General features: G+C 40.2%; 1 protein-coding gene across 1 annotated transcript in view; it reads right to left on the reverse strand.

The window, feature by feature from the left end:
* Nucleotides 1–13,356, reverse strand: part of LOC110088153 (netrin-4) — a 75,149-nt gene that overhangs the window by 26,040 nt on the left and 35,753 nt on the right. Inside the window, exon 4 of the mRNA XM_020810287.3 lies at nucleotides 1,134–1,260. Within this exon, the coding sequence (XP_020665946.3) occupies nucleotides 1,134–1,260 (127 nt within the window). The remainder of the gene's footprint in view (nucleotides 1–1,133; nucleotides 1,261–13,356) is intronic.

A 13,356-nucleotide genomic window follows, 5' to 3' on the forward strand; every position in this document is an offset into this window, starting at 1 on the left:
TGTAAGGCATTTGCTGCCATTTTGAATCCTTTGTTTGCCCCTTTTTCTTGGTTTTGAGGAGATCCCCCCCACCCCCACCTCCAATTTCTTTGGATTATTTTAGCTGCTGCTAGGCAGTCTGCCAGTGTGAGGATGGCTCTTTGGGATTATTTACTGAATTTTTCCCAATGATTTCATTAGGGATTTCCTCCTTTTTCTCAGCCCTCTTTCTTTTCTTGAATTATTTTTTGCTGTTGATTGTTCGAATTGTTGGACTCAAAAAAGAGAAGGCATCAAGTGGAAGAGGGATCGAAATCTCCCCATTCTCTAGTTTCAGTTCGCAGGGGCTTTGATTGTATTTTCCTCCTTTGCTTGCTTTTGTTGTTTTTTGGGAGAGGGTGCTGTGTGTGGGTGTGTTTCTATTTTGCATTCCCCTCCATGTCCTGGTGTGTTTTCACTGTTTGGTTTTTTTTTTAATTAAATAGCTATTTGGTTAACTTACTGTGTATTTATTCTGTCAGCAATATATTTTGTTGTTGTTTTTTTAAAAAAAACAATACTTCATGTACAGTTGCCTGCTTTTGGAGAAGATTGATTCTCCATTGCCTTATCTCAGCATTCTTGGACTAGTTTCTAAAGGTTCTTTAAACCTTTGGAGTGCCAGGAAACACAATATGAAAAACCTGAAAGATGCTTTCTCTTTCATGTAAAATGAAAGGACTGGTGCATGCAAAATATAAAAATGAATGAGGCACCTCCCGAGAGAACTGAAAATGAAACAAACATGAAAATGTTCACCACACACATCCCTGCTGCTGTGCATGTGCATGAGAAAGCTTGGCAACTATCAAAGCTTAGAGAACAATAATACAGGAAAATGTATAGGAAAACCAGAACTTTGTTCTATAATATATTATTAAACAGGCCAGCTTCATTTATACATGCATGTACTTATTCTTACACGCACAGAAAGGGAGAAAGAAAGAGTGAAAGAATGTTCACACAGTTAGTTAGCAATCTATTCCCCATCTGCTGCTAGAGTACCATAAATCCAGACTCAATGAATTGGCTCTTACAGAGCTTGGCTACTGGACAGAATGATTTATTATTTTGCAGCCTTCCATCTCTATGCGGTCTTCACCATACCCACATACTTCTGCATTCATTCGGTGCCCCCGTTTTTCCATCGCCAGGCTCCCATGGCTGGTCATTGTATAATGGCGCACACCTCTCACAATGGTCTCCGGCAGTGTTGTGTCTGCACACGCACTTCCCATGGACCTGTTAAGGCAATAAATAACTAAATAAATAAGTAACACTGCTGAACAATTACAAGAGCTTAAAGAGAGTGAACAATTCCAAAATGTGCTTAAAGGTAGACATTCAAAGTCTAGCAGAAGCAGTTTGAATGTCTATTTGTTCTGTCCATTTGAGCCACCTGAACTGAGTCATATTTCTAATCCAAGAAAGAGACAGTGAGATTATGCCTCCCAGCTCCCTCTGTTCCGAAAATATTGTGCCCTGCGGGTCACGGCTGCCACTTATAGTTCTAAGATAAGTCTTGAAACAGCTAGATCAAGTATTAGTTGTAAGACTGGAGGGAGCTATGGTCAAGAACGTTTGTCTACCCTCCTGGTTGTTGTTGTTGTTGTTGTTGTTGTTGTTGTTGTTGTTGTTGTTGTTGTTGTTGTTGTCGTCGTCGTCGTCGTCGTCGTCTTCTTCTTCTTCTTCTTCTTCTTCTTCTTCTTCTTCTTCTTCTTCTTCTAACTTTTGGACTGCAGCACTGGAATCTCACGCATGTGAAAGAGCTCAGAAACAGGAGGGAACCCCTCTCAGAATGTTAAGGTTTGAAAAGTAATTACAAAGCTCTGGGTTGAGCAATGCCTTTACTGTGTAACTAAAATACTGTGAACAAGAAGAGCTTTGGGGTTCTCCAGAATTCCCTTGGGGTTTTAGAGAGAGTCGGGAAGGAAAATTTTTGGAATAAATTAAAAAAAAAAACCCAAATTTTGGATTTTTTTGCTTCTTCCCCCCTCAGAAGAAGCGTTCTGGAACCCTGGACACCCTGTCTTTTTAAATAACATTTTAGTGAACCAATACAAATATTACTCAATCCAGAAATTGATTTACGTATTTAAAGTTCCAAAAGCAGATAGTCACACTTCACTCACTCACTCACTCACTCACTCACACACACACACACACACACACACACACACACACACACACACACACACACACACACACACACACACACACACACACACACACACACACACACACGGCACAGGCATAAATCAGAACTTGATCTGCAAAATATTTCTCCTTCTGCGAAAGTAATGACAAGTCTAAAGTTACGGCATAAAAGGAGCAAGCATATCTTGTATTCAATTACAGTCATAATTAAGGGGCATGTTTCCATAAACAAGTTCAAACATAAGTAATCTTGCATTTCTCACCAGATTACCCATAAACATGTTCAAACCCACCCATAAGCAAGAACATAGGTTGCAGAAAAAATATGACATGTCATGGAAATCCTCTGTCTAGTCATGATGAAACTAAAGCTCACTTCAGTTGTGCTTCAAACCATGCAGAGCCTACATGCACTGAGGGGAATGTTCCTTGAATCATGTGAATATGAATGTCTCAAAAAGAAAAGGCTGCTTCATTGAGGTACCCTTTCCACATAAGCCTGTCTTCTCCCACAGAGGTTTTAGTTTACACAGCATCCTTGCCCTCTTCAGAGAGTCACATTTCTCTGATTAAAAAGATGACAGAGTGGAGCATGTGTGTTCTACACATGTTAAAGCATGTGTGAATAGTGCCTCCCTTACTCAATAAAATAGCAGGTTACAAATACATATTTATTTTTAGCCATCAGAGGAAATCTTTGTCTTTGGGGGGGCAGGATAGAAATCTAATAAATAAATAAAAAATATCAAGACAGGTAATTTCAAAATGAATGTTATAATGGAGAAGTATGTTCACCAGGCCCATGTCCCACAATCAGGCAGAATAAAGTGACTGCTTCAGGCAGAAGTAGTCTCATATTCGGTGTTTTGGGGAGGTGCCTCATTAATTTTCATATTTTGCATGCAGCAGTCCTTTCATTTTACATGTGAGATCAGGTCTATTTAAATTTTAGCAGAACAAACATGAAAACAGGAATCAAAAAATGTAGACAGAACCAAGAAATGGATGAGATACAGTCATTCTCAATTAACCTATTTGTCCCTATCAACAAGAAACAAGCAGCCAATAACAGCTCTAGAAACAGGTATACCCCGAAATCTTCTTTGCTTCTTAACTTGTGCCTGGGTTGAAATGCCAAGAGTCGAAGTTGTGCAAGCACGCTTCCGCCTCACTGCATATTTAATACAAAAGTGGAGCCATTTCTGATTGAGGCATGAATTTAATCTAAATCCCTTTAATCTTGCTACTGATGCCAGTGACAATTCTCAGCAGTGTTTCCCTTTTAAAAAAAATATGATTAGTCAGAGTGATTGTGTTTCATCTCTTCTCAGGTCCTGTACACATCATGTCAGATAAGAGGAAGTAGCAAGACAGAGGAAATCAAAAAGTGAAATGAAATAAAGGTGGTTCCTCCACATCTCTCTCTTTCTCTCCTGTCCCTGGCCACTGCCAGTTCACTTCAGCAACTGGTTGCTCTCTCCCGCCATTTCTAATCCCTTCAGATCAGATATGAGAACAGGCTCAAGCTAAGGACACTGCTCCTCTGCATCCAGCTGGCAGATTTGCTGTGCCCAGAGCGGTTGGCTGCCTTCTCACGGAAGATTGAACACAGATTTCAGGGTGTGCATCTCTCTCTCTTTCTCTCCTCCCCCCTCGCTTGGTCTTTGCATTGGTTCTAGTTAGCCTCAGGGGGAGGATGCAGGTTTTGGTACAGAAGGACACCGTTCGGGCTCTCAGATGACTATATAAGAATGGGGTCTGGGTTTATAATTCATGTGAAGATATGTCTGAAGGGGCGGGTTCCAATCTACAAAAAGCTACACTGGTCAGAATCCTACTGCAACCAAACTGTGAAACAAAAACTGTGTAATTGGTGTGCACTATCATTCTGGCTGGCTGTCACACACTTGGACATATTCTGGCCATGCACATGGTCCTCTGGCAAGAAAACTGCGAAAACATTGCACAATTCCTCTTCCACTTTCAGGATTCTGCAACAAGATTTTGGCAACTGAAATAAATTTGTTAGCATTAAACGTGTCACAATCCTTTTGTTTCCGTTTCCATTATTCTTCTGCTGCAAACAGAGTAATGTTTGGAAGCCTAAAATTTAAGAAGTATTGAAAAAAGGGAGATTTAAAAAGCAAAAAGGCTAACATTTAGAATTGACCTTGGTGAATGTTAGAAACTTTCTGATAAAGTTAGGAATAAATCATTTTAAATTTGATGCATTACCTTTTAAATAGAGCCTCAAGAACCGCAAAATCTAGATTGCACTTTGACACAACAATACTTCAGTTACTTATTATCAGATGAAGAAAGTAGAACTATGTACACAGTTTTGCAGATGATACAACACTGGAAAGGATTTTTGCAACATTGTCAAAGGCAGGGTTAATATTTCTAAATATTTTTTAGACTAAAGAAGGGTATGGACTACTCTGAAAAAGCTGATCATAGGATACTTCGTTGCTAAGATTCATTTCCTAAACCTGCCTGTCCTAAATCAAACTTTAACTGACCTTAGACTCGATGCATGCAGACCTTCCATATGAAGCAGCTTTGATGCAGGAGGAATCTTCCCATGCACCAAACTGCTCCCTTTATGGAAAGGATTCCCAGAATAGAGTGTTCTGGAAGTATTAAACCCTGTTAATATGATAACTCTGTGCAGACATTTAAGTGTGTGAAAAGGATGGCTAGAGAAGGCAAGGTACCAGTGGCAGTACATAGCTTAGGCATCAGCCTTCATATGTTCTGTTTAATTTCTGAACAAACTCTCTGTATAGCCAAGAAATAAAAACCCCTAATTGCACAGTACTGATTCTGGCCTCTCCAGGGTGTTTTCTTTTGGAAGATTTTTTAAATATAATCAATGTTTACATAGGCTGGGGACAAATGAGGTGCTGGTTCTTTTTCTCTTTCCTATATATGTGATGTAAAGGGACGTGGTGGCGCTGTGGGCTAAACCGCAGAAGCCTGTGCTGCAGGGTCAGAAGACCTAGCAGTCGTAAGATCGAATCCACGCGATGGAGTGAGCTCCCGTCGCCTGTCCCAGCTCCTGCCAACCTAGCGGTTCGAAAGCATGCAAATGCGAGTAGATAAATAGGTACCATCTCGGTGGGAAGGTAAACAGCGTTCCGTGTCTAAATCACACTGGCCATGTGACCACGGAAAGATTGTCTTCGGACAAACGCTGGCTCTATGGCTTGAAGAGCGGGATGAGCGCCGCCCCCTAGAGTCGGACACGACTGGACAAAAATTGTCAAGGGGAACCTTTACCTTTACCTTATATATGTGATGTACAGTGTTAAAAGCCATAAAATACATTGATACAAGATAAAACAGCAATTAAAATAAGCCAGGAAAAGACAGATGGGAAAAGTAAAATTTTAAAAGGTCTAAGTAATTTAAAATGTTTTGCTAAGAGGGTATTGCCTGGCCTCTCCTGAGATTTATTCCATGAATGTAGTGTCACCAAAAGTTAATAACTTTTGTTCTTACTTACTTACTTACTTACTTACTTACTTACTTACTTACTTACTTACTTACTTACTTACTTGCTTACTTACTTACTTACTTACTTACTTACTTACTTACTTACTTACTTACTTACTTACTTACTTACTTACTTACTTACTTACTTACTTACTTACTTACTTACTTACTTACTTACTGTGGTGCCTCGCTTGATGAGAATAATCCATTCCAGCGAAATCGCTATAGAGCGAAATCCTCGTCAAGCGAAATAAAAAACCACATTGAAATGCATTGAAAACTGTTCAATGCATTCCAATGGGCGAAATACCTGCTCGTTCAGTGAAGATCCTCCATAGGGCAGCCATTTTCAGGTGCCTATGTGGCGAAAAATGCCTCCTGAAAACAGCGGGGAGCCATTTTGAGCAGCTGGTGGCCATTTTGAAAACCCAGCGATCAGCTGTTTTGATCGTTGTAATGCGAAGAATCAGTTCCTGAAGCAGGGAACCAATCGTCGGGAAGCGAAAAAAGCCCATTAAAACATCGTTTTGCGATCGCAATTGCGATCGCAAAACATCGGCATGAAGCGGACTCATCCTCAAGCAGGGTAATCGTTAAGCGGGGCACTACTGTACTTACTTACTTAGTATGCTGCCTTTCTCCCTATAGGGGACTCACAACTGAAACTATAAAATAAACAGTATTAAAAACTGTTTATAAATATCATATTAAAAACAACCAAACCAATATTAAGATGAAAAACCAAGATTAAAAACATTTTAAATCTGTAAGTTAATAAAAATGCATCCTGGAGGCATTTAAAAACCTGCCCGAAGAGGAAGGGCTTTCCATGTACAAAACCTGTTGTTCTTCATAATGGAAACATGATTGTTTCTTCAACTGTCTCCAAGGGATGGGCCTTTAATTCCCCACCACACTAGTAAGCAGGGATTGCTAAGAATTCAAACCCATGACCTCCCATATCCTAAGGGAGAATCATATCCTAAATGAATTCAGCTCAGATACTGGATCCCAATGACACAGAAAAATAACCAAACCCTATTCAGATATTCCCAACCTTTGTCTTAGAAATCAGCAGGAGGAGGAAGCAAGCAACCGGTACTAGTTACGGTTTTTGGGATACGCTTGCAGATGGAGAGTTCCTTTCCGAAAGGAAGAGCTCTTAGGCTCTGCAGAAGCACTCCATGCAATTTGGAAAATCATGTCTGGCGCAGGCACTCCTTTTTAAAATTTCACCTTCTGTATGTAGAGAGCAACAGAAGCACGCCTAGGCTCTGGATCTGAATCTAGTTCTACTGGGATCCTAATCAGGCCCTCTGGTCTGCCCTGTGACACCATTCTTCAGTAGTTTTTAAGGTTTTGTACATATCCCCCCCTTCCCATTTTAAGAGGTGGAAAAATGGTCTCCTACAGCTTTGTTCGGAGAGCCAGTGTGCAGTGCAGAGCTCAGAGCACTGTACAAGAACTCAGGATAACTGGGTTCAGATCCCCATTTGACCATGATACTTACTGGGTGACCTTAGGCTGATCATACTTGCTTAGCCTGACCAGCCTTGCAGGGTAGTTATGAGGCTAATGTATGGAGGAGGAAAATCATGCACACCATCTTGAGTTACAAAAATGTAGAAAATCATCAACATCTTAATTTACTGGATATAGGAGTTGTTTTTTATCCTATACTTTGTGTGCCTCAGCCATTTCTGGAATACAGCCCCTGACAACTTTTCTAAATTTTAATTTGGCCCTTGAAAGATGTTCCCTTACTTTAGAAAGATTTAGGACCAAACATGTTTATCCCACATAGGCTTTGTTTAGTACATTTCTTAGAAAGGTGCACCTTAAAGTTCTGGAAGGCATCTGTTTGTCACGGAACATAATCTTCCCTATCTCCATATCTCACATTTAGCATGCTTGGCATTTTGGTTTGTCATCTAAACGCAAATATGGACTTAATTTGAAAAATCTGTTTGCCGAGGCAGAAGTCACTGAGGAAAACTTATTGTGGGAGTAGAAATGAGTTTTAATCATAAGTAATACACATTTTCCTTAACATCTAATCTGATTCTGAAAAAAAAAACCAACTACAGGACTTTAAATATGAAGGGGTGGCACTGCTTAGCCCATTATCAGATCCTCCTTCTCCAAAACACACATGCCCCTGATAATGACGGGCATTTTTCCATTAGTGATGATTAAGCAACACCTTGAATGGGACTCAAAAGCTAACAGGCAACAACAGAGCAAGGACATAATTAATGTGCTCACTGTGGTCTGCTCCTGCCACAATGGTTTGATTTCTGGACCCCAATCAAGAATTCCTTTTGCTCACAGCCAACATCATTGCAGCGATAAAAGAATGGAGACTACACTTTGAGAGAGAAAAAAGACAGACATTGGCTGAGACGTTTATGACGAAGACTGTTGTGGACTTGTATTTCCATTTGTTTTTACCTCACCCTTTTCGTTCCTCTCATGTTTACTCCACATAGGTTCAGCCTTCTTTTTCCTCCATGCTTCCTCCTGTTGTTGGTAACAGAGATACTTTCTGGCTGACATCAATATACGTGTCTATGGGGTAGCTTCCCCCTGTCTTCCGTACAATTAGAGATGACTACCACAACCATTCAACATTTAAAAAAAACCCTAAGATCATGGCCACTGGTCCCATCACCTCCTGGCAAACAGAAGAGGAAGATATGGAGGGAGTGACAGATTTTACTTTCTTGGGCTCCATGATCACTGCAAATGGTGACAGCAGCCAAGAAATTAAAAGACGCCTGCTTCTTGGGAGGAAAGCGATGACAAACCTTGACAGCATCTTAAAAAGCAGAGACATCACCTTGGCAACAAAAGTCCGAATAGTCAAAGCTATGGTTTTTCCAGTAGCGATGTATGGAAGTGAGAGCTGGACCATAAAGAAGGCTGACCGCAGAAGAATCGATGCTTTTGAATTGTGGTGCTGGAGGAGACTCTTGAGAGTCCCCTGGACTGCAAGGAGAACAAACCTATCCATTCTGAAGGAAATCAACCCTGAGTGCTCACTGGAAGGACAGATCCTGAAGCTGAGGCTCCAATACTTTGGCCATCTCATGAGAAGAGAAGACTCCCTGGAAAAGACCCTGATGTTGGGAAAGTGTGAAGGCAAGAGGAGAAGGGGACGACAGAGGATGAGATGGTTGGACAGTGTCATTGAATTTGACCCAACTCTGGGAGGCAGTGGAAGACAAGAGGGCCTGGCGTGCTCTGGTCCATGGGGTCACGAAGAGTTGGACATGACTTAACAACTAAACAATAACAAAACCGCAACCATCCTCAAACTGAGCAACTGTTGCTAATTCACCAAAAACATTTCTCTTTCAGCTGCACACTTACTTCATAAGGTTGCCAAAGCAGTGTTGGTCACAGAGAGATTTGCAAATCTCTTGCAAGAACTCAAGGAAAAGACACCTTCTGGAGGAGGTTTTCTTTAAAAATAATGCAAATTCGCTTCTGCCCTAGAGCTGAAAACAAATCAGTATTTGATGAATACTAAATCTGTGTTTGGCATTCAGTAAGAAGGTATGGAATGAGCCTCTTTTGTATAATTCAAATGAATGAATGGGAAGCTTGGGGCCTGTTTAGGTTATTGAAGAATACAAGGACAGCTTTAGGACTTGGCCAGCTGGGCACTCAACCCAAGCAATGAGATGAACAAAGCTCAATTGCTCTGTGTTTTCTCAGTTTATTGCTTGTAGTGAACTGGGATGAAATAAGAGTGTTAACATGTGCTGTTTATATACTCTCTGAGCAGTTTACAATTTAATTATGCAAGCTATACATCACCCCACCCACCTTCACAGGCTGGGTATTTAATTTACCAACCTTGGCAGGCTGGAAGGCTGAATCAACCTTGAACTGGCCACCTGAACCCTTTAGGATCAAAGTCAGGTTGTGAGCAGAGTTTTGGCTGTACTACTGAAGTTTAACCACTAAGCCACCACTAACCTACTCTCCCCCCCCCCTGCAATGTTTGTACAATTTGGGAAGGATACTAACGATGAAAATGGACATCCACCAAATAAATTAAATGTGTCTTTTCCATTTCCACTTAAAACTACTGTAGAGCTTGGAGCAATTGGTTTTAAAATTAATTTGTTGGCATTAAAGGCTAGAACTTTGGACAATGTTTTGTTGCTGTTAATTATTTTTTTAAATGAAAATACTGAACAATGAATTATCAGTATTGGCTTGCTACTTAAATACGTAGCTCTGGAACAGTTATAAGGTCTATAAGGTTCATTCACTTTTGATCCTTAATAGTACATTTGCCATCTTGAGAAGAATTCTTTTAGTTGTTTTAAAATTGGACACACACACACCCGATGGACTACAAATCAATACAATTGTTAGCTTGGCATGGTGGTTGCAATGGGAAAACTGTGATGTTGAGGAAGGATGCATAGCATATCCCAAAACAAGATCTCACCTCTCCCGTCAAAGAGAGACACACATGTACAACCAACAAAACAAACCAGTTCTATGCACAGCCATCATGTCTTTAACCGTTTTCAACTTCACTTCTTTAGCAAAACTAAAGGATAGTCTAACGAAAGGGGACACAGCTCCTTGCAAACTTTCTCTCTCATAGGCTATACAGATCACAGTGACCCATTCCTGTTCTTAGCTGTGGGGATCCTGATGCTGTTGGGCCACAGCTGTCAGAAAACTAAACCACTGGCTAGGACTTCCGGGAACCACTGATGAAAATCTGAAGTGCCAAGGTTAGGAACCACTTATACTATCAAATTAGTCCTTTTGAAGAAGCATGCGGGTGCTTTTTATTGGGGAGAAGGAAAAAAAAAATACAGTCATAGCATAAATAACAACTTTAACATGTAAGTCACAAGCTAGTATTATTTCTAATGTGTTACTTCTAAAGTATTATTTTACCTATCCAACAGGCAGAAAAACATCACTTTATGTTTGTTGGGTAAAGGAAAGAAGTTAATCTAATCGTAGCAATTCCAATGCATTATTTCCAAGTTCTGATTAGAACTATTGATTTAATTTTTTAAAAAATGCTATTTCAATGAATTAAATGATTTAATACTTAAACATTAACAGCAATAGATTTATCTCCCTGTTTCTAAATTTTAACACCAATAAATCAGTTTTCAGTACTAATATTCCAAAAGATGTATATCTCAGTTCAGTTGTCCATTCAAATAGGGACTGAAGCCAAAAAATCAGCTGAAGACTGAGACTCGGAAGGATAACAATGAAGGAACTAGAAAACATGAAGATGCGTCACTGGAGTCTAGTGCCAAGGTCATCTACATTAGGTAAAGGTTCCTCTTGACATTTAGTCCAGTCATGTCCGACTCTAGGGCACGGAGTTCATGCCCATTTCCAAGCCATTTTGTCTGAAGACAGTTTCCATGGTCACGTGGCCAGCACTACTAGGCACGGAACGCCATTACCTTCCCACCAAGGTGATACCTATTTATCTACTTGCATTTTTACAAGCTTCCGAACTGTTAGGTTGGCAGGAGCTGGGACAAGCGACGGGAGCTCACTCCGTCGTGTGGATTCGATCTTACAACTGCAGGTCTTCTGACCTTGCAGCACAGAGGCTTCTGCAGTTTAACCTGCAGTGCCACCATGTCCCTATATCATCTACATTATTGTATTCCAAATCACCATGTATGGATGTAAAAGCCGGGCAGTGAAGAAAGCTGACAGGAAAAGAATCAATTTGTCTGAAATATAGTGGGGGACGAGAGCTTTGCTAATGCGGTGGACTACCAGAAAAATGAACAAATGGGGCTGAGATCAAATCAAGACTGAACTCTCTCTAGAAGGAAAAAAAATTGTGAAACTGAGGCTTATAATCTTTGTACACAATGAGAAGTAACACTCACTGGAAAAGATAATGTTTGGAAAATCTGAAGAGAGCAGGAAAAAAAAGAAGACCAAATATGAGGTAGATTGACTCCATAAAGGAAACCACTGGCATGAGTTTACAAGAATTGAACTGGGCTGTTAATGATGGGTCATTGCAGAGATCACTCATTCATAGGTTCACCATAAGTAAGAAGCAACATGATAGTGCTTAACAACAACAATGTTCCAGGTCCTGGGACTTTCAATATTTCTGAAAGCCCAGGAGTGACCACCATTCGTACCCAAGGTCCACAGAGAAATTCAAGTATAACATTTTGGTGGGAAGAGATTCGGAACACACGGAAACATTCTTGTTGTAGCAATGAGGTGGCTGAAGAGGAGGGAATTCTCTGGCACACTTTCATCTGTACTCTTGGTTTCCTTGCTGTCTCCAGTTACATGAGTAAAGTAACACTGCCGCAGACTTTGCTGAAGGACAATGGTAAAATCCATACTACACCTCCTTTGTCCTTCATTTGTAAACAATGCTGAAGGCAAACTGAAGTTGCCAGCCCAGGGAGCAAATTTTGGGTGTCCCAAAAAAGTAGAAAATGGTTAGATATTTGTTACTATTGTACTTTTAGGGGTGGGGAGAGGTAAATAGGATTTTCTGCTTCATTTGTCAAAAAAGAATTTGGTTGGTTCTGAAGGCAAGAAATGCCAAGCCAAGTGAAAGAGGCACAAATTTTCTATTCCATTTCAGGTAGCAAAAATACTTTAGGCCAGCTCAGAGGACAGAATGCTTCATTTTCATCTTTGATGATCAGGGCAGAAACTGTCAAACTAAATGCCAAGGGGAAAGCCCCACAATCAACCCATTTTCTGCTCACATAATAGGATTGCCTCATGAGATAATGTGACTTGCAGATTAGGGTAGTGTTTACTTTCTAATAACTAATCCCAAAACAGAGGACACTAAATTCAAGATACACAGTTGAGGAAAATTGTTCTAAAAGACAATTATCGTTTGGAAGACTATCCCTGCAAACAAACAAAACATGGTAAATGTATCTCTTCTACTTTGTTCATCAGTCACTATTCCTCTCTTCCTTCTACAGATCAAGAGAGCAGGTGGTTATTTTTTGTTGACTCACAATCCATTAAGTCAGAGCAGGATTTACAGCCTTCTACTGTAACTTCTGAAATATTATTACAGGCACTATTTTCAGACAACACCGATGTTCACCTACAAAGAAAAGCCACTATTTCCAGGGACATTTGACAGAATGCAACTATCAGTTTTGTCCAAAGTAAATGAGAGAGACAATCTGTAGATAGTGGTGGTGGCTGAAACAAAACTTAAAGCAATCTACCAGAATTCACAGCTAAATTTTCAATTAAAGAGCTGTTCTAAACTAACTTAATTACCTTTTCTGAGTAAATCCCATGCCTAAAAGCAAAATGCTGCTTTGAGGAAAGCGTAAGGCCAATTAACCTAGTTTACTAGCCTTAAATGCCTTTACAAGTGTTTCCAATCAAAGATCTCTACTGGCAAGATTATTGCTGATTTTTCACTGGAGATGAAAGCAGCAGAAGGCCACAATGAAATGATTAAAATACCCGAAACCCAACTACAGTCAAGCAGTTAAGCAATCAAAATGGTCTCCCTTTAAATGTCGGTCATTGTGGTTTTAAGCCATTTGTTTTAACAAGGTTTGCCTAAAAGTTAATATGAGGTGGGAAAAGGAGTCAGTGTGTAACCTTACTGAAACAGCAATAACAGGACAAAAGACTGAAGCAGTGAAACAGCCCATATGTAAG

This window comes from Pogona vitticeps, chromosome 2 (genome assembly GCF_051106095.1).
Source record: "Pogona vitticeps strain Pit_001003342236 chromosome 2, PviZW2.1, whole genome shotgun sequence".
In the NCBI taxonomy this organism is placed as follows: Eukaryota; Metazoa; Chordata; class Lepidosauria; order Squamata; family Agamidae; genus Pogona; species Pogona vitticeps.